General features: G+C 35.5%; 1 protein-coding gene across 2 annotated transcripts in view; it reads right to left on the reverse strand.

Moving 5' to 3' along the window:
• The window catches only part of pcdh11 (protocadherin 11), a 318250-nt gene that overhangs the window by 109005 nt on the left and 187308 nt on the right, over positions 1 to 21937 (reverse strand). For both annotated transcript variants that reach the window (XM_056472633.1, XM_056472632.1), the window contains exon 5: positions 20617 to 20818. In XM_056472633.1, coding sequence (XP_056328608.1) covers positions 20617 to 20818 — 202 coding nt within the window. The remainder of the gene's footprint in view (positions 1 to 20616; positions 20819 to 21937) is intronic.

Raw genomic sequence — 21937 nt, forward strand, 5'->3', positions numbered from 1 at the left:
TCGAAGTGAACTGCACCATATCATGTGATGGAAAAAAAATAAAATACATAAAAATGTTTAGGGCTTCAACGGCTAATCAATAATCACTGAAAATGAAATTTGTTGTCAACAAATGCCGTTATAAATTTGTTGGGCTGCTCACGTGACAAAAAGATACACATCTGTTTGAGGAATGAAGAGTGCAGAACCAGTGTCAAATTCAGTTTCCCTTATATTTCTCCTCAGCATTACTGTAATCACATACAGAGTGCAGACGCATGCTTGAAAAGGGTAATTATTTTCAGAAACGGTGGAAGGAGCACGTGCCCTCACGGTACAGTTTACATAGCGGGAACTCAAAACAGTGAAACATAAGGGTAGCTGAATTTGACACAATTTGACACAACACCACCTACAGAAAGAAACATGTTCCGCTAGTGCTTCAATGCATGGGACAATTTTACATTAAAGGCTTCTAAGAAGACAGTAACCTGCCCGCTATGCAAGACTGAGCTTTCACCTCACGAGCCATAATGATGATTAATTAAATGGTGTTACTTTAGATTAGCCTAATTTAAACAGTGCAAATACAGTGAGACGCCACATATTTAAAATCAGCAAACAACAGCAGCATTAGACTATTACAATTAGTCAACATTGTGGTTTCAGGCGAAGCCTAATAACGGTACATTTGTACACTGAGCAGTGAAAGTTTACCTGTACTTCTGCCTCAGATTCAAAAAGTAATATTTGTTTATTTATTATTATTTATAATTTTAATATTTTGACAAATGCTACGGCTTCATATCTCAATGTCTTCATGTATATCTCCTTATTCATATCGTGAATATAATCGGAGTACAACACATTTTGTTTGCTTTTTGTTTGTTTATATTTTGGATATTTAGAGAAGTTATACTGTTATAATTTAAAGTTTTAAATTGTCTAAATTAAAGATCAATAAATATATAATAAATGTAAGTAAACATAAAAAAACAGTAATAATAATTGGTCAAATAATCAATTATTAAAATAATCATTAGTTGCAGGCCTAATTGTGGTAATGCATCATACATAGATTAAAGTTATATGTGGTACTTAAAACAATACAGAAAAGATGTTTTCTGCCCCCCACCCCACCCCCCCAAAAAAAGAAATTCTGAAAAATCAGAGTGCAGTAAATCAGAATTGAGTGCTGAAGCTTGCTGTGTGAATGTATCCTAAGAGTCCAACATTCTTGTCAAAGCTATCGGTAACAAATGGCATTTAATAAAACATCAACATATCAATTTTTCAGTGGTTTTCAGTGTTTTCCTGCTGCATCTGTATCTGGAAGCAGGTTAGCTGTTCGTACCTATGCCTTTCACCACGCTGAATGAAGCAGACTGGGTTCTTTAGACGTCAAGAAGGCGAGTGTTTCTGAGGGATGATAGACTTCTAACAAAATGCACTTGATTGATGGAACTGGAGTCTGCAGTCTGGTCCTGTTCGCAAAGTGAATCAGGAGCCTGAAAAATTGATGTGTATCCAAGACATATACCCTGGCATTTTAATGCTTTGATAATGAGCTGCTCTACATATTTCTCTGGCAACCATACATGAAAGTGGCCACTGAAATCATACCATTTGGGAGAGGCGTAATCAAAATGACATTTAGATGATGAAGCCTCAGTGTCAAGAACAGAAGTGCCTTTGCAGCCGGTCTCTGTTTTGGTCATGATTGGTCCATTTTTAAAAATCCTTGATATCCTTGAGACCCTCAGTCTCAGGATAAGAAAATGTGTAAATATGCAACATGTAATGGCTGAATACACAGAAAGTTGTAATTATTTTATTTATTTTGATTATTGATTTTATTGATTTGATTTATTTCAGTTATTGATTGTATTAATGTCATTAATCAGTTTATTTAATTTTATTAATTCATCCATCTAACAATCAATCAATCAATCAATCAATCAATCAATCAATCAAATGAATCAATCAGTTGAATCAATTCAATTTAATGTATAAGACCATTTAAATAAACCGATATTCCCAGTTGGGTCATTATATGCCCAATATGTTATGTATGGATTACCTACAGTGTAATTTTTGTTTACACAATATTTGTTTTTAAGAAACTTCTGTAAAATATATTAGGCCTGTTCGCAATACCCTATCGTAGTAGACATCTTTAGAAATGAATATATATATAGCATTTCTCCTTATCTCTCTCTTTTTTTTTCTAAAGCAGCTGACAAATAGTAAATTATGAATATGGCATAATAATACAGATTTTCCATAAAGGTTCATGTAATATTGTTTTTTTTTTTATTAAATTTTTTTTATAATTTTTTTATAGAAATATAAATCACAGATTTACAAAACTGTTAATATAATAAATATAATAGTAAATATATACAGGTAAAGTCAGAATTATTAGTCACCCTTCGAATTTTTTCTTTTTTAAATATTTCCTAAATGATGTTTAACAGAGCAAGGAAATTTTCACAGTATGTCTGATAATGTTTTTTCTTCTGGAGAAAGTCTTATTTGTTTTATTTTGGCTAGAATCAAAGAATTACATTTTAAAACCAATTTTAAGGTCAAAATTATTTGCCTCTTTAAGCTATATATTTTTTCGATCGTCTACAGAACAAAACATCATTATACAATAACTTGCCTAATTACCCTAACCTGCCTAGTTAACCTAATTAACCTAGTTAAGTCTTTAATGTCACTTTAAGCTGTATAGAAGTGTCTTGATAAATATCTAGTCAAATATTATTTACTGTCACCATGGCAAAGATAACAAAAATCAGTTATTAGAAATGAGTTATTAAAACTACTATATTTAGAAATGTGTTAAAAAATCTCCCTGATAAACAGAAATTGGGGAAAAAAATAACCAGAGGGCCTAATAATTCAGAGGGGCAAATAATTCTGACTTCAACTGTATATTGATCAAAGTACATTTTGAGTAGGAATTAGGGGTGTAACAGTATTTGTATTCATCCCAAACCATCACAGTATGGGGTGACGGTTCAGTTAATGCACTCCAGTTGCGTCAGTGCAGTCACTGGAGTTAGGCAGAAAAGACAACAGTGCAACAACTGAGGACCCATTCACAAAAATTGTGTCTTGTGGGAAAGATTGTGCCGATTCACCTGACTCACGATTCGATACAATTCTAATCAATACTAATCTCACGATTCACAATTTAGTAAAGATTTTTTAACTAAATTATTTGAAACTAATTTAAGGTGAAGAACCCTTTCATGTTTTTCTTAAATGCTGCCCATTTTATGCTAAATAATATATTTTATGCCATAACTAAATTGCTATTTTAAAAACAATTAAATTACAAAATAAAAAACAATAACAGAATCTAAAGAAGACAAATTTAAACAAACAAAAACTGTGACTGTGCTGTGATTTACATTCATTCATTTTCTTGTCGGCTTAGTCCATTTATTAATCTGGGGTCGCTACAGTGGAATAAACCGCCAACTCATCCAGCATCTGTTTTTACGCAGCGGATGCCCTTCCAGCCGCAACCCATCTCTGGGAAACATCCACACACACTCATTCACACTCATACACTATGGACAATTTAGACTACCCAATTCACCTGTAGCGCATGTCTTTGGACTGTGGGGGAAACCGGAGCACCTGGAGGAAACCCACGCAAATGCAGGGAAATCATGCAAACTCCAAACAGAAACGCCAACTGACCCAGCTGAGGCTCGAACCAGTGACCTTCTTACTGTGAGGCGACAGCACTACCTACTGCGCCACCGCATCGCCTGCTGTGATTTTACATTGTTAAAAAGAAATATGAGCATATCTTTGTTTTCTGGTATAAGCTGAGGTCTTTGCACATTTACAATGTGCAAAGATGAAAAAACTCTTTCACTGGGGACTGAGATGGCTGGTGTGGAGAGAGCAGTGTACAGAGGTGGTCAATAGGCCCTCTGGTCCAAGGGACTGGCCACTGGCATAAAATACAGATTATAAAATTAATAATTATAAAATAGAGACAGCAGTTGAACATGATTATGAAGGTAAATAATTAATATTACTTGTAGAATTAATTATTATAAGTATTAATGTGATGCAGTTGAGAAAATCTTGGACATTTTAAAATATTCAATCATAATAAGCAAATTATTAAAATCTGCATGAACTAAAAAACACTGATAAACCATGTGATCTCTGTAGCACTCGTTGGAGCAAGTGGAGCTGCAAGTCATCCAGTCAGCGTGGTTTGGCTTATTAATAGTTTTTTTGCATACAGACGTCTGTGACAGTAGTTTTTCACTGTGCTGACGGTTTACATGCATCATATTCGTTGTACTGTTAGTGTATGTAAACGTTGTTTTGCAGAATTTTCACAGTTTGTGTTTGTTTGGCGGACCTCACAGACGTCTTTTTACTCTGCCGCCACTGATGAGCAGGTAAAGCGAGCTTGAGCATGCGCCCTCTCTGTTCAAGACATGTATTGCGATTCATTCAACATTTCACATATTCAAATGTATTTTCAACCGACTCATAGTGAATCGTTACATCCCTAGTCAACTCAGTACACAGAAGCTCGCAATGCTAGTCCCGCCTTCAAGTTTTTTGGATTGGTGCAATCAGATGACAATAATGAACGCCACTGTGTATAAAAGTTGAAGCTGTTTTATCTTGAAACACTTTTTAGAAATGCAGTACTCATGTGTGAGGAACTGCAGAAGACACAAGTGTATAATGGTCATGCATGTCTATCAACCACATTTACATAGAACAACAACAGCATTTGAGATTGTGTCTTATCTCATAGGTACATAATGAAACGTGACCTCTGTGTACCTTTACACCCTAGTGGGAATACAACAAATATGTTTCCACACACAAATAACAGAAATCTGAAAATGCTAGCATGTTGTCCATAATTGAGCCAACCCAGTATTTTAGAGTAAACCTCCAGAACATGCATCCTCACTTAACAATAACAATCCTACAAAAAGGGCTGAAGTTTACTTTTGAAAGTTTTGTTCAACCTTCAGAATCTCCCCCAGAATCTCCAAAACCAAAAAAAAATCTCCCCTTTCAAACTTCCAGCACCTGTCGATTGGGCTGGTGTTCAGATTACTCCTATTGCAGAGAGCGCATGCATATTTAATTATCCTCTAGTTTGTGAACCTGTACTTCTTTCGTCTTCGTTTTTTCAAGACCAGGTAATTTCGATTTTCAGAATCACACTGCTTGTCAGAAAAATGAGACACCTGGGCTTGATAGCCAGTTGTTAGCAAGTGCTTTGGAGCTTACTGTTTGAAGTTCAGAATACTTTATCTGGAGATGCAATCAAACGTGACAGCTATTGATCCATCCTCCAAATCAGACATGAGACTTACTGAACATGTTAACAAGCACCCAATAGCTGTTTTAATTGTCAGAGCCTTTGAAATCACAGTCTGAGTTCTGCGGTGGGTTTTCATTCAGCACTTGAGTTCATATACATAGGAAGCACTTCAAATGAGCCTCCAAATAATGTCCTGAAGGACAGATTCTTAGTGACTGAAGCTTGAGCTATGGATATTTTATCGGCAAAAGGTATCTACTTCTCATTAAAAAGTTATTTAATCCCCTTTATAAATGTTAATTAAAAGCTAATCTGAGGATTTCAAACAGTAAAAGCTTAAGGAAATTTGCTCTGTGTATTCGGTGAATATTTTGAAGACACAGGATGAATTAACACATACAACAGCAGGATTTGGGATATACATATCACAATTATTAGCCCTCCTGTAAATTATTTTCTTTGTTTTTTATATTTCCTATATAATGTTTAACAGACCCAGAAATATTTTAGAGTAATTCTGATCACTTTTTTTTCTTTTGGAGAATGTCTTATTCATTTTATTTCTGGTGGAAAAAAAGCAGTTTTCTTTTTTTTAAACAATTTTAAGGTCAATATTATTAGCATCCTTAAGCAATTTATATTTTTTGATAGTCTACAGAACAAACCATCATTATACAAAGACTTGCCTAATTGCCCTAGTTTTCCTAGTTAACCCAATCAACTTATTTAAACCTTTAATTTTAATTTAAAGTTTAAATAATGTGTGTTTTTAACTTCAGGTGTTCAGAGCATAGACTGTAAAATATATGGACGGAGCATCCGTGACGTCACCCATAGGTTTCTGAACACTGCAAAAGAAGCTACTAGTAGGCGCGGCCAACCGTCGCCATTTTGTTCGCGCGTCATCGCACCCACGGCGGGATACCAAATAAGGGCAAAGAGGCGGAGAGTGGGCGGAGCTACAAACGCCTGCTGGCACTTTGCTTAGACCTAGCAGACAGACTTTACTTTGGGAGAAACGCTTGATACTTCATTACCTGCGACTCGTTTGTGTTCTGACCACATGTGCTTGGCTGTACACTATATCAATAAAGTGTTTAGACATTTAAAAACACTGTAGTAATACATTGAGCCACTAAACATTGCTCTTATGACGTTTTTCTACAGGAGGAAAACGCGAATTACTTCCAAACACTTCAAATATAGTGTGTGTTAGTAAATGCAAGACTATTGATGAACTCCAGGCATAACACTGTATGATAACGCTTCAGATGACTGTTCTAGAGCCTACAGCTAATCAATCTGTCACATTCTGGAGTGCTTTATGGGTCTAAAGAAAAATATTAATGATAAATGATCTTAAATAAAACTATTACATTTATAGAGATGGTATACAAGTATATAACTTTACTCACATGGGAAACGAGGCCACGTGAATGGTTTGTGAGCACAATTAAATGCACACAGCATCCCATATCATCTGATAATTGTAAGAAATAAGTCCAAAAGGCAGCTGACTGTGTAAAGCCACATAAAACAGAACAAAAATACGATGAATATGCCGAGATCAGTGGCTAATCTGCCGGATTCAGCAGAGGTGAAGTGACGGCGACCAGCGAGACCTAGCTGTCACTCAAGTGGCCACGCCCTTAATTATGCAAACTTAATACAACATAAAATAAAGGAAATGGATGAGTTATAAAAAAATTCACCCCCCTCACAGTTGTCATGGAGGGTAATAATAGCTATATGAACCAAAATCGTTCTTTGTACCAGGCTGTAAACACCTTTTTTTCTGTTGTAAAATTGGCCATTCTAACAGTGGGCTCAATTGCAACTTGCTCTATTATGGAGCCAGGACTAGCGGAATTTTGATGAATTGCAGTTTCAGTTACTTCCGTATTGGCTTCCCGAGAGAGAGCGGGAGGTTGCCGCTTGGTTCAGAGTTGAAGTTCAATAAATAATCATAGATAGTAGATAGTCTGTGTTTCCTTTAATTATTTTCAAATCAATTAATGCACACTTCATTCAAAAATCTGTTACTTGTAATATGTGAGCATATTTACTGCACAAAACTTGTCAGTGAACTATAACGGCAAAAAAAGAGTAAAAATAAAAAAATAAAAAAAATAATTAAATAAAATAATCTTTCATTAATCGTAATCGAGTCAAAATGTTCAATTAATCGAGATTTTGATTTCAAATCAAATCACTCAGCCCTATATAAAACAATATAAAATTAATGTAAAATGTCTAATTTCTAATATACTTATTTTTGTAAAGTGTTACCATATCTACTGCATTTTAAAATTCTAAGTTGTGTGCATTCATAAGTATTAGGAACAATCTTGAATTAGCAATAAAAAACAGCACATTATAAACTAGAATCAAAATGAACTGCTGTAAATGTAAATGTGGTTTGAATTAATTAATTGCTGGCTTACATCCCAGCAGCACAACACAGCTGCTTAATACACTGTTTTGTGAGCTTTCTTGCATGACACATCCCTACCTCTTCCAGGGAAACAAAGGAGATTTTAGTGCTTTCCAGATCAATACATTGTCTCCCCCAGACAACTATCAGTGGCATTTGAAGTAGACTAAACACAGGTTCCCCTCAATATCAGCTCAAAGACTGAACTCTTCTCTAAAACCCTGTTGGCAATGGCAGATAAACAGATGAAACCAATCAAATCCCACCTGATCAGGGCCAGACATGAAACAGCCAAAGACAAAGTGGACAAAAAAGGCAAAACTGTCATGAAAATCTTAAAAATGCTTGGATTCATTGGCACTGGTTTAATTTAACAATGTCTTAATATAGCAGATGGAAAAATAACAAATAACAATAAAAAACAGTTATTTGTTTGGCATAAGAGAAACCAACTTTTCAGATATGTTTTGCTTCAAGTGACTGTCCCAACGTGATTGCTTGTGTCCCGTTGAAGGTCTTTAACAAGCATGCAAGTCCCCCAAAAAGCGTTTTCATCTCAGACGTTTCATTCCTCGTCTGTTTCTCTTCCTTTTAAACTCAAGCATTCATGCATGCTGGGCCGAGGATGAGATGACATGCTATGATGGTTAAAAAAACAGGCACTGCTTTGATGCAGTTGTGTCATATTACAGCTCGAAGTGAGATATTATGCTTTAAATCAGTCAGAATATTGCTATTACGATGAAAAGGGACAACAGCTAAAACGGCTTGCTTTTCAGCATGTCTCAAAATCAACCAGGGACTCACAGTCAGTTACAGACATGTATTCATATGAATATCTCAGATTTTACTCCAGATTGTCACTTTTTATACTAAACCTTGATGTAATGTAATGAAATCGAGACAAAAGAACAGTTTTGAATATGTAAGCTGTTCCCTATGGTGGTATTTATCAATTTATGAATGTGAACTAGCACTTACATTAGATTAGTTAGTATTGAAGCCAAATCTGGAGCTTATCTAACAAAATAACATAAGATTAGGGTCCAAAAAATAGTACACCCAAATTATATGTTATTGAAAAATATTAAATACAAAAAGAGAAGCAAAAAATTGACATTTTTTTGTTGAGATTTTGTAGGTTGTAATTTTAATTTTTATTTTTTTGCAATATTTTCCTGGAATTTAATTGTATTACCTTTCAATTTAGTTTAGTGTCTAAAATATTATTTTAATAAATATATCTGTTTAATAAATCTGTTTTGTTTAAATGCACCTAAATACATTGCCTATATTCACTGAGAAATGGATACAAATATTCATTTTCAAAATGGGGTGTACTCAATTATGCTGAGCACTGTACCAGTTATTAAAAAAAGGCAAAGACAGACAGATAGATAGATTTCCAGACAGACAGACAGACAGACAGACAGACAGACAATGTAATATTTATGATAATTTGAAAATTAATCATTTCACTCATCGCATTTTATTTTCACAAATTGTATTTGAAAGATTAATAAAGACAGTTCATTTGCTTTTAAAATGCTTTCTACTTATTTAAAATCACTTTTGTCAAATTAATTTGATGCAACACCAATAATTGGACATTCTTTGACACAGTTATCAATAATTTGTGGACACGAGGTGGATTTGTACAATTTTGAGCTTTGATTGGGAAACAGAAAACATTATGTAATGCTATTAAGCTAGACATTCATTACTGACAGCTTAATACAATAATAGAAAGCCTGATTTGCTTTAATACAAATATTCTTTAATTAATGTGTTTTAAGTAGCATCCCTTATGAAGGGTATATAACATTTTATACGTTCCACTTGAGATTGTAAAAAAAATAAATTAATAAAAAATAAATTGTCAACACAGCAGCTGTTTATACCACTAACAGCAATATCAGAGTTTGTGTGTGTTTGTGAGTGAGAGAGAGAGAGAGAGAGAGAGAGAGAGAGAGAGAGAGAGAGAGAGAGAGAGAGAGAGAGAGAGAGAGAGAGAGAGAGAGAGAGAGAGCATTTAATCTCTTAGGCTATGCATGTTTTTATTCTAAACACTGCAGTGAAAAAAAAAACAATAACAAAAATTACCCATGAATGCACTTAGGGAAAGTATACATTAAAGCTCTTAGTCTGAAAGTGTAGGGGCATCGTTAAAACTGTAATCTTATTATATTTAGAATGAGAAAAATGGATTGCTTTATTTGAATTCATTTTATTTATTTATTTTCATATGCCAGATTAGATCTTAGAAAGGCAAAGCTGGTCACACAGGGCCATATGCTACACATCAGGAAATCTCTCTCAGTGACTAATACTTTACTGATGACGCAGCGACAACATGCTTTAAGCTGGTAAAATGGAGATTCCCTAAGATTAGATGTGTTAGTTTGAAGTGTAGAAAATCTTTACATTCCAATGCAAATTGAATTGTTATGAAGGTATTTCATAAAGTATGTAAGTCTTGATTAAGCAACATACTGTATAAAAGGTAATGGACGTTAACTTAGATGTAAAAATTCTATAAAGTTGCACTATAACAGCATCCATTCAAAATTTGAAAATGTTTTAATTATATGAAACATAGCAAATCAGCGTTTTAGAATGATTTGTGAAGAAATGTGTGAGTAATGGCTGTTCAAATACACATTATATTTAAAGGGTGGTGCACTGCGATATCATTACGACAGTATTTACATAATAAATCAAAGCGTGTGCTTGTGGAGGCATGAATGGACGTGGTGTTTTACTGGTGACGTGGAGTCGATCCTCGAATCACAGCTCATTATGTTTGCCAACCAATCAGAGCCTCTTGAGGGCGGGGCTTTCAGAGGAAATATGACAGTCGTTTTCATATTGGCTTAGCAGCTGTATATAGTCAAAGTAAGATTTATGAAAAGATAACATGTTTTTTTTTTTACAAATGAGGCACGCGCACACATTGCTTTGCATCTAATAAACACAACCAAGCCTTTAAAATACACTCTGGACCACCCTTTTAACACACATTTGGGTCAAATGTGGACATAGATTTGTTTTATTATTATTTCAAATTATTGTTAGTACTTTTAACCCAACAGCTGGGTTTAACCCAACAGCTGAGTTCACTTGCAGCATAATAACATGTTCATGACAACAATGAACTAAGAAACATTCATATGTATTGTCAATATGTAAATATTCCCTATTACACAGATCCACAAAACAACTGTATTATGATGTAAACATGCTTTACTAATGCTTATATGCAAGGCCAGTAGATGACAATGCTACTTACATGTCTGTAACCATTGTTTTTTGGTTGTCAAATACTCATCTAAAGACATGCATGGCATCACAAAATCAATCTCTGTACTGTAGTTTACACAAAATTTAAAGGACTCATTTTCATAAACTTTTTCACTTGGGTTTTTAGGCCTCCCAAAAATTCATGCAAACTTTAGTTTGAATGTTATGCAAAGATTTTCTCTATGATGGCAATATTAGCTAGTTCAATATAAACAAATAAATTAATTTAAAAAGTAATACTGAGCGCAGCTTGTTTGTAAGCAGATTCATCGGCTATTTCTTTCCATTAGTCACTTGCTGGCCATACAAAACGTAATGCAATTGCAAAGATTTTTTCTACCAGTCAAACATCTGTGAGGGTTATTAAGGATGTAAATCAACACACATTGCAATCCTGCACGAGCACAGATCTATAAATAACCTTTATGTAATTAATCTGACTTATTTGTAAGGAAACAATGTGACTCATGCAATCATAAAGCGCACCATTATGACAAATGAAAGTTGTAGTGCACACTATTCACGTCCTTTCAAAAGCTAGACTCCACACTCTAAATAAATAATCATATGTATTGACCAACAAGCCATTTAGAACCAGAAATAAAAAGATTTTAAAATCAACACAATTTCATGAGTTTGTTTGCTTATTCATCTCAAGTCCACAGAGGTGTTAATCTCAAACATAGGGCTGGGCGATATTGCAAAAAAAAAAAAAATCACAATTTCATGTTTCATATCATTCGGTATCTTTAATTATTGAATATTTTTTAACAATACATATAGGAATGTCAGGATTTTTTTATTTAACTACTTTAATTTACCAACATTACTCAGGCAAATAGCTTTAATAGTCAAATCTCTTTCCGATGGGGTGCTAGTGGCTGGGATGCACTAGAAAAGAAACCAAAAAGCCACTCTGACGACATCCTTTTTTTTTTATTTACAATCATCTCACTGCTGCTTTACGGCACTCATTTTCGCATGTGTTGTAATTCTGACCTGAAATGTCAAGCCCAAGCGTGTGGTTTCCTTCGTCATTTTCTATGGCGTCTTTCATAACTAGGCGAACGTTTTCTCAGAGGATGACAAACAAACAAAACATTGCTGTAGCTCCAATGCAAGTTTATTGAGAAAATTAAAAGCACTGCAGTGTTTGGATGTGCGGTGTTTGTCTGAGGTAATTAGTCTGCCGTTGTTAGTGAAATGTGTATATTCCATACAAAGTGTGAAGCCGATTGGTTAGTTCTACTTTTTTTGTGGTATTGCGGTACGCTCGGGGCATTCGGAAAAGTTCAGATGTTTTTCAACTATAGTGTACCTGAAAAATGTTGCACTTGCACACCATGTCCGCGTCACGCCTCCATTGGAAATGACAATCTGACACCCTAAGCTTATTGGCAGTGCTTCCAAGGCACGCGCTCAGCAGCCACATTTTAATAAAACTATAGTGCTTATACTGAAATTTCATACCAAACTTTTTTATTATCGATATTGACCATGTAGTTTGGCCAATAAATACAATATTGATTTTATTGCCCAGCCCTACTCAAGCATACACATTATTAATAATATTGTTTGATGTGAAGTACTAAATGTTTGGCCTCCTGAAGGGACAGCAAAGATTTATAAACGTTAATTGTATGAGAAGTATCCTTTTCCCTCTGCCAGCTGTTGGAGAGAATGGAAGCACAAGGTGGTGGCAGACAGACAACAACCAACGTCCATGCTAATTCGCCAAACAGCAGAATTGAGTCTTTCGCCAGTCTGCCAGAGGCCATGGCAAATTCAAGCCGCCCCGAGCAGAAGTGTGGCGAAAATGAGCAAGCTATACTGGTGACCGTCTGATAAAGAAAGCCCAGGGAGGCAAAGCAAAAAAGGAGCCATAAAACGAATTGCCTCCTGCCTCATAAATAACAGCAACATAAATGTCACATGAACTTTATTTCGAAAGCGGGCGGTCTAATAAAGATGCTGTTTTAAAAAAAGGAGCAGAGAAATACATTGTCGTATCCTCAGCTTTTCAAGCTGCTATTACTCAAAGCCATCTGACACACGAGACCTTGCCACGCCACCTTTTTCCAGACGTAAACCCACTCCACGTCACCTTTCCCTGGGTCTGCCACCAGTACTTTCTGTTCTTTCTCTCAATCCCCCTTCGTCTTGCTCTCTCTCTCGCTCTTGTTCTCACTCTTTTCAAATTGAGACGACAAGATAAGCGATTGCCACAGCTACAGCTGCCTGCTGCTCATTGATAAAACCATATCTAATCCGTCTTGGGCTCCCTACGCCTCCGATGCACTCCTCTCACAGTCTCTGAGTCTGTCAACAGAGAGGGGATCTATCTCTCGTTTTGAACTCTCAACCACGGCGTCAGCTTTTATCAGTGAACTTTTGGGCTAGGAAATGGGGAGCGAATGAGACGGTTGGCTTCTGTCCGCACTGGGGGTCCCGCCGCGCTCAAGGGGACCACGTCAGCCTTTTTTTCTCCACCTCGACCCGTCGTACCCCACTCTAGAGCTGATTATAAATAAATGACATGATTTTTATCAATCTGGCTTTTGCACAACAGCAAATAATCTTGGGATAAAAGTGCATGATGTATTTTTCATTTTAAGCAGCGGCGGATTGCTGATGTTTATTCATGAGGCTGTCAGTTTGGAAGCTTTCAGGTTTTTCCAGCTTGTGCTTTGACAATAGCATAAATGATAGATTTTGTGTACAAAGAATGGCTTGCTTGAACGGATGAAGCTGAAGTGAAAAGAAACAGCGCGATAAGAAGATTGACTTCAGAATTCCCTTGTGTGTTTCTTGCTATCATTTGCTGTCTGTTGTAACTGAATTACCTGAGAGCAATTTAGCCTGCAGATAGAGAGAGAGAGAGAGAGAGAGGAAAAAAAGAGAAATATACTATGAAAAAAAGGTGTCCACTTTGCCAATTAACCCAGTTCCCAAATGACACGAACGTCGTGCTCCCATTTACAAGGCTGATTTTATGAAGCCTGAGATGCATCCATTGCAGAATATTAATGAGCCACAGAGCAATCACTTAGCATATGCAAATCACATGTAGTGTTATAGTTTGGTCTTTTCTACAAGATGATGCACAGAAGCAGCCTATTATCCAGCCTGTTGTTATTGCTCAGTGTACAGAAAAATAATACACCAAAAAATGCATGGTCAGACATGGAAATATTAGATTGTGGACTGTGGTACCAAGCCATTCAGGGCATGTCAGGAATGGCATTTATAATACATTAAACCTCACATAGCCTTAAGCACAAATACTTTGTAACCATTCTCCAGAATCAAAACTGTATAACAACTTAAGGCATGCTGGTTTTTAACTTGCTATAGTTGGGAAAATAATGCCTTATTTTCAAAGAAGCAATGATGTGGTGTGGAGAATTTATTTATTTTTTTATCACAAAATATATTTAACATAGCTTGGCAGCTAAACTGAGGTAATGAAACATGTTTTAACAATATATCTCTCTTAGCCAGCATCAGGACGTGGACGCACTGGGGCACTGTTTTTGCACATTTCAGTGTTTACTAATAAATTACATCAAAAAGCACACGAGTAATCTTGACAAACTATACATCAGTCTAAAGCTACAACCCTCAAGAAGCCATTGCATTTGTTTTTCAATTGGAAGCTTATAAAGAATGTATTTGCTATATTTATAAGTTGTACAGACAATGCTTATTACATATGGAGTACATATCATCGTAATAACAAGACACACACATTCAATGCTGTACATCTATATGTATATTTTTTCTAGGTCATTACATTAATGTTTCCTTTGTTTGTATATGGAAAAACAAATATTGCACGCAGTACAATTTTCATAATGCATAACATTTCATATTTTTTTAGCATGAAACTTTCTATGGACCATGATAAAGCTCAAAGTGTCTTCTTTCCAATGATACCTTAATAATGTTTGTAGCTCACTGGGGTCAACAACTGTTACTATTTAAAGTTAGATAGGTGTAAATCCCCAAAAGTGAGTGCTGGCTGAAAAAAAACAGGCTTCAAACCTTTGGCCTGATTGGGGATGATTTTGCCAACACTGTCATCTGAATGCAAAACTTTTCCTGAAATCACAGAGGAAAAACTTTTCTGCACATTGTTGTCATGTAAACGTGCCCTAAATACTCAACCTCATGCCGTCCCAAACCCACAAGGCTTCTGCTTATCCTCAGTTGGACTTTATTTACATATCACTTTCAAATCCATAAAAAACAACTCTAACCATTCCCATAAATAAAGCATAAGACTAACTAGAACATGCAATATTGAAGGGATTTCAAACAGATGCAACATATCACAGAAATCAAACTTAATGCTTAGAACAAATAATAAAATTTTTAACCAATTCTTAGAGATTTCTGACAAATGCACATTCATAGAAAACATCAAATAGTAAAAACTAAATATCAAAAATGTTTGGTTGTCACAAGCTATGTTTCCATCCAAAAATGCACAAAACTGGATTATCTCATAAAAGATGTGCGAATAAAGCAGCATTTCCATCCAACGAGTCAAAGCGAACAAAATCGGCACTTTCTGATTATCTGGCGCAAAATATCAAGAATACAAACTGAATTAGCTGCGATAAGAGAAGCTGCGTGAATCTTTTCTTCATTTAATAAATGACTTGTGCCTCAGAAGGCAATCCTGACACGCAGTGAACGTGCAGAGGCGTTTGAAGGCGGGAGACGCGGAGCAAAGACGCTCTTGATTCTGGAGGTCATTAATAATATAATAACACTAATACTGAGATGGTTAAGGTGTTTTAGAATGGCCAAAACAACATTTCAGATGTTTTACAATATGCTTAGCCGGCTGGTTTGTCCATTCGCACGCATTTTTATCATTACATGATCTCAAATAACAAAATCACATGACTTTTTTAAATACGCAATTTGTTTGGTAAAATGCGCATCTTTGTTATGGAATAAAACGTTTATCCTACTACGTTACAGGTATGTGCATATGTTTTTATGCGCATATCCAAAATACACATAAAAATAGGTGGATGGAAACATAACTACTGAAAGCAACACACCTCATTGGTTCTTTCCTCATTGGTACATTTGAGCTCCCTTGAATTTTTTTTATTGTGTCATATGTCTATGTGTATGCAATAATCCATTTTTACACTTAAATAAAAGCCTAAATTAAATGTATTTATCATTTAAATTGATCATATCTTTTTATGAATGTATTTTAATTATTATTTTAAATGAACCTTTCTAAAGATGTTTAATGCAGGGACAGTAATCTTCCATATTTTATTAAAACAAAAATCATATGGGTTTAGATTTGCACAAGCATGGTTTCCGCTACATTTAATCTTCCATGGCGGGTCGCCACACCAAAATTCCTCCTGCGACAACTACATTACAGCTTCTCATTCAAAACATTCAGTCGTATTTTTGTTTTAAATAGCGGGTTATAATCGCACCAAAACATATTAAAAAGTAAGTGAATTAAAACAGCGCAAACTTTTCTGTAATCGTAGTAGTGCTGTGTGTTATTTGTTTAAACCTTTAAGGTGGCATACTGACTGACTGACTGACTGACAGGTGCGTAATGCATGAGGCTAGCAAACATGATGTAGCTTTGAGTTAAGATGAACACGGTTTCCATAATTATACTTTATTTATAGATAAAGGTCTACAGCTCTGCATACATTGACTGTATCTTGCTGGAGTTTGTAGCCGTTTCGCTTTACTTCAGGACGCAATAATGCCTCTCTGTAGGTCTATTGGAGACATTCACAAATATTCCTAGCAAATCTAATAAATGTCGGACACATACTCGTTACATCAACGCACTAAATCGCACTTCAGCAGCGTTTATTTCAGAGCGCACAAGAAAATCTGCACTTGAGCAGCATTTATTTGAGGGCGTGCAGGAAGTTTTGTGCACGAACAGAGGAAATCGGCATGTACGCAAAGAGATTCGCATACTCGTGTTACATAAATGCGATCTCGACTTGTAATACTGCGCTTACAACATTTGTCATTAAAATAATGCCATAAGTAGTTGGTAGATCTGTAAAAGGCCTGCCGCCACAGCTGGAAAAAAATCCTAGAGGAAACACTGCACAAGGTCAGTAAATAATGATACATATATATATATATATATATATATATATATATATATATATATATATATATATATTTTCTGGGTGAACTAACCTCTGATTCATTAGAATGATTCATTTTAATGAAATGACTCAAAAATAATTATGTGATTCAGTCAAATCACTCACTGCTGTTGCTGAAACTCTTACAAAGGATCTTTCACATCTTCATTTCTGCTGTGGAATAAATGTTTAGTTTGTAAATATTACTGCTTATGTTTTCAATTCACTCTGTATAAATTACAGAGTTGTTTAGTCTCATTTGCTCAGTATTTATTGCAAATTTACATGTAATTATTTAAATGCCATCACCCTAATATCCCTATTGTTTGTGTGTGAAATAAATAATGCTCATTTGAACAGAATAACATAACCAGATAATTAAATAATGAACAAAAAAACGCCTCCTTATGTAGATTTAATGCACCGAGATCCAGTACCTTTTGCCAGATGCTTTTTTTTCTTCTAAACGATAACTCGACTATATATTCAGGATGCCAACACATTTTATACAGATAGATTTGTTTGTATGCATGAAGAGATGACAGTATATACTCCCCAGTTTATCAGAAGTATACATTAATATGAAAAATAGGGATTTAAATGCATGGATACAGCTCGGTTTGAGAGAACATGTTGCATTATCATAGACAGCAGGCCGGTTCAACAACAACTAATCTAAGAGCAAAGACTGGCCATCGTGTGCATGTAAATAACTTGGCAGCGGCAGAGCTGAAGAAATACATTCATTCTTGCACAACATTGTGAGTGTCACAGCTCTGCTGCAGTGCAGAACCAGAAGACATTTGCGCTTCATTCAGAGACGCTATTGTCTCATTTAGAGAGCAGACAGAGAATTTCTGCAGGTGTGTGCAAGCCAATTTATTTCACTCCTGTGCTTTTCTTTTCTTTCTTTCTTCAAGCTTGTGTTCGCTTAGACAACACGAATAACGCTATGGTAATTCGCCCATATTATTGATGTGTGAGGCAGAAAGAGATGAAGAAATCCTTGCTGATCACAGTCGCCCTACACTTTCCTGATGATGATGCTGAAATGAACCCAGAAATCAAAGCGTCCAGCAGTCACACTGGACCGTCCTGCGGTGTTAAAGATACAAGGCCTTTACATCCCTGGGTTACAGCGAAAATCAAACACAAAGAGCGCTTTATATGCTGCATGATGAAGAAGATCTATCAAGCTTATGTTCACAAAGACCAGTCGGTCATACTAATGGCCACTGCAATATAGAGTAGCCCGGCAGTAAATACTAACCAGCTCTTTTGCGCCTCATTAAACAATAACAACTTGAGCAAATAAACACCCGCCTAAACAAGCATTATTTGCTCCGCAAAGCACTATTGCAGAGGGCAGTATAATGTTCATTTAGCAGCAATGTACAATGTAAACTGGCCACATTTCTAAACTTGCACCAATGCAAATGGAAAAACTATCCTCAGAGAAGGCTGAATCGGATATACGTAGGTAGGGGAAAAAATATTTCTTTGATCAGATATGAACGTATGGACAGCATTTGAATGGGAGTGGATATCCATTGATTTCAAGTATGAAACTAAAAACCTTTGTGAGATAAGAACATTATATAGTTCACCAGGTTCCCTGGGTTTTATCGCTTTCCTTTTTTCTTTGAAAAAGAAGATAAAGTAGCCATCTTCAAGATGAGTGCTTTATCTATTTCTCGATAAAAAACATAAATAAATCTTTCTTGCACCATATTATATGGGTCAAAGATGAGATATGTACACATTTTGATGAAAATAAATTGTCAAACTATGGGCTAAATAACTTTATCACTCAAATCAACATCGCTCTGTAAAAATATTAATTTAAATATAAAATGAATGTACAAAACATGTTATAGATTATTTAACTAGATTACATTTGATACATTACATTGTAATAAATAAATACAAATACTGTAAATAAATAAATACATGAAATAAAGCATTGAGGGATAGTGGAAACATACTGTATACAGTATATATATATATATATATATATATATATATATATATATATATATATATATATATATATATATATATATATATATATATATATATATATATATATATATATATATATTTAAATTGATATTAAATGAGTATTGGGCTGCACAGTGACTCTTCAAAAGATGATTAATTAGTTACAAAAACATATATATTTTTCAAAATATGGCAGTATTAAGATAAATATAAAATATTAAACATTAAAATAAAACAATATTTTCTGCTATATAAAACCATTTTCTTTTATTAACCCATATAAGTTGAAATATTTGGGCTCAGTTAGAGGTATTTCAAGAGTTAGCTGATGATTGGTAAAAAAGCTTGTTTGGCATGCTGTCCCGGGAGAGAGCCCTGAGCTTATAACATCTTCGAGCCTGGGGCTCCCTCCCGTTTGCAGGGCGAAAGGGAAGTTTTAGCTCAGGTAGATCTCGAGAATCCTCCCTGCTGATCACAGATTGCTATGAGGATGTGCTGCTGGTTGAAATTGATCTATGGTGCTGATTTTATTTATTCAATTTATTTATGTCTCATGTTTTGGACTGTGGGAGGAAACCGGAGAACCGGTGAAAAACCCACGCGATCACAGGGAGAACATGAAATCCGCACATAAATCTCAACTGGCCAGGTAAAGACCCGAACCAGAGACATTCTAGCTGTGAGGCAACAGTGCTAATCACAGGACAGCATTGCTGCCCTATTAAGAAAATGAGGGGGAGAGGGGGTGGAAGGGGGGATTCATCAAGACGAAGATGACTAAGTTAAGACACAGTTAGGAATCGTCTGATTGGTGAATCATACGTTAGCTAATGCGGGACCAGCCATGTCAATCATAAGCATGTGATTCTCTCGAAATTAGTTAATAAATAAACTTCACTTTGAAAAAAAAGTGGCACGTGGCAACGAATAGATCTTTAATTTAACTTTCATAATTTAACTAAAAACTGTGGCTTCTAACTTTTATTTAAGAGTCCTGAGAAATTATTGATTGCTACTGATTATTTCTGATCATGTAAGACTGAATGATGCTGAAAGTTACAGAAATTACAGGAATTAAAAAGTTAAATACAATTAATAAAATTAAAATAAATAAAGCGCCTTTAAATAATTTAAAACATGTTTTTGTTGTATTTTTAATTAAATACTGATGTAAATTAATTCCCCAAAAAATAAAAAAAAACTTACAATCTCAAACTTTTAAACAGTGGTGCAAGAAACATATAATGCAACAACCAAAGACACTACCACAATGTGTTCAAGAATATAACTTTGCATGTAACAAAAGCAACAACAAAATAGCTTATCATTCTGTCACCCCAGCCTGAATGGAGGCCCTCACAAACACAGTGCTGCTGTAAATATAAAGGTAAAGACCAGCAGTCAGTACTTACTGGACTCGGGGTCAGAGTTGCCGTCACCCTCGGTTCGGCTGTTGGGTGAGGTCTGTTCATAGTACTCGTCCTGAGGGAAGCCCAGGGGCAGAGGCTGGGTGATGCTGGCAGCGCTGCTGGGCTCCGGCTCTCCAAGCCCACTGTCACTGCAGCTCTCCTGAGAACCGTCCGGCAGGTGGAAGGTCACGCGCCGCTGTGTCTGCTGAAATACACACAAACACACACACACATAAACATGACGCTTTCAAGCCTGCAGGAAGAATCAGGAGACTTCATTTTTAATATTTGTTTCAGGATCGCAGGTGGAGCCACAGCTGTGTATCTCTCTCTCTCTGTGTGTTAATAAATGCAAAACATATTTTGTAAAATATCTTGTGGTAATTACTGTGAAAAGGGAAAACATGAGATGGTTAACTAAGTGTGTGTGTTCTGGTGCTTTTAGTTTCATCAGTGACACCATGAAGGGGAACAGATGGTTTTCAAATATATATATATATACAAAATTATTAGCCCTCCTGTGAAATTTGAATTTATTTATTTTTTTATATTTCCCAAGTGATGTTTAATGGAGTAAGGAAAATTTCATTTTATATATATATACTATATAAACACTAACACTTTATTAGGTAGACCTGTCCAACTGCTCATTAATGCAAATTTCTTATCAGCCAATCACATGGCAGCAACTCAATGCATTTAGGCATGGCGACATGGTCAAGACGATCTGCTGCAGTTCAAACCGAGCATCAGAATGGGGAAGAAAGGTTATTTAAGTGACTTTGAACATAGCATGGTTGTTGGTGCCAGACAGTCCAGTCTGAGTATTTCAGAAACAGTTGATCTACTGGGATTTTCATGCACAACCATCTCTAGGGTTTACAGAGAATGGTCAGAAAAAGAGAAAATATCCAGTGAGCAGGGGTTTTGTAGGCACAAATGCCTTGTTGAAGCCAGAGGTCAGAGGAGAATGGCCGGACTGGTTAGAGCTGATAGAAAAGCTACAGTCATACAGACTAGTTTCTTGAACATTACAATGAGTTCACTATACTCAAATGGCCTCCACAATCACCAGATCTCAATCCAATAGAGCACCGTTGGGATGTGGTGGAATGGGAGATTCGCATCATGGATGTGTAGGCAACAAATCTGCAGAAACTGCGTGATGCTATCATGTCAATATGGGCCAAAATATGTATGTAAGATTATGTACTGTCATAATGGCAAAGAACAAATGCATGTGTTATTATAAATTAGTTATTAAAACTATTATGTTTTAAAATGTGTTGAAAAACAAATCATGTCTCTGTTAAACAGCTGGAAA

The sequence above is a fragment of the Danio aesculapii genome, chromosome 14 (genome assembly GCF_903798145.1).
Source record: "Danio aesculapii chromosome 14, fDanAes4.1, whole genome shotgun sequence".
NCBI classification, from domain to species: Eukaryota; Metazoa; Chordata; class Actinopteri; order Cypriniformes; family Danionidae; genus Danio; species Danio aesculapii.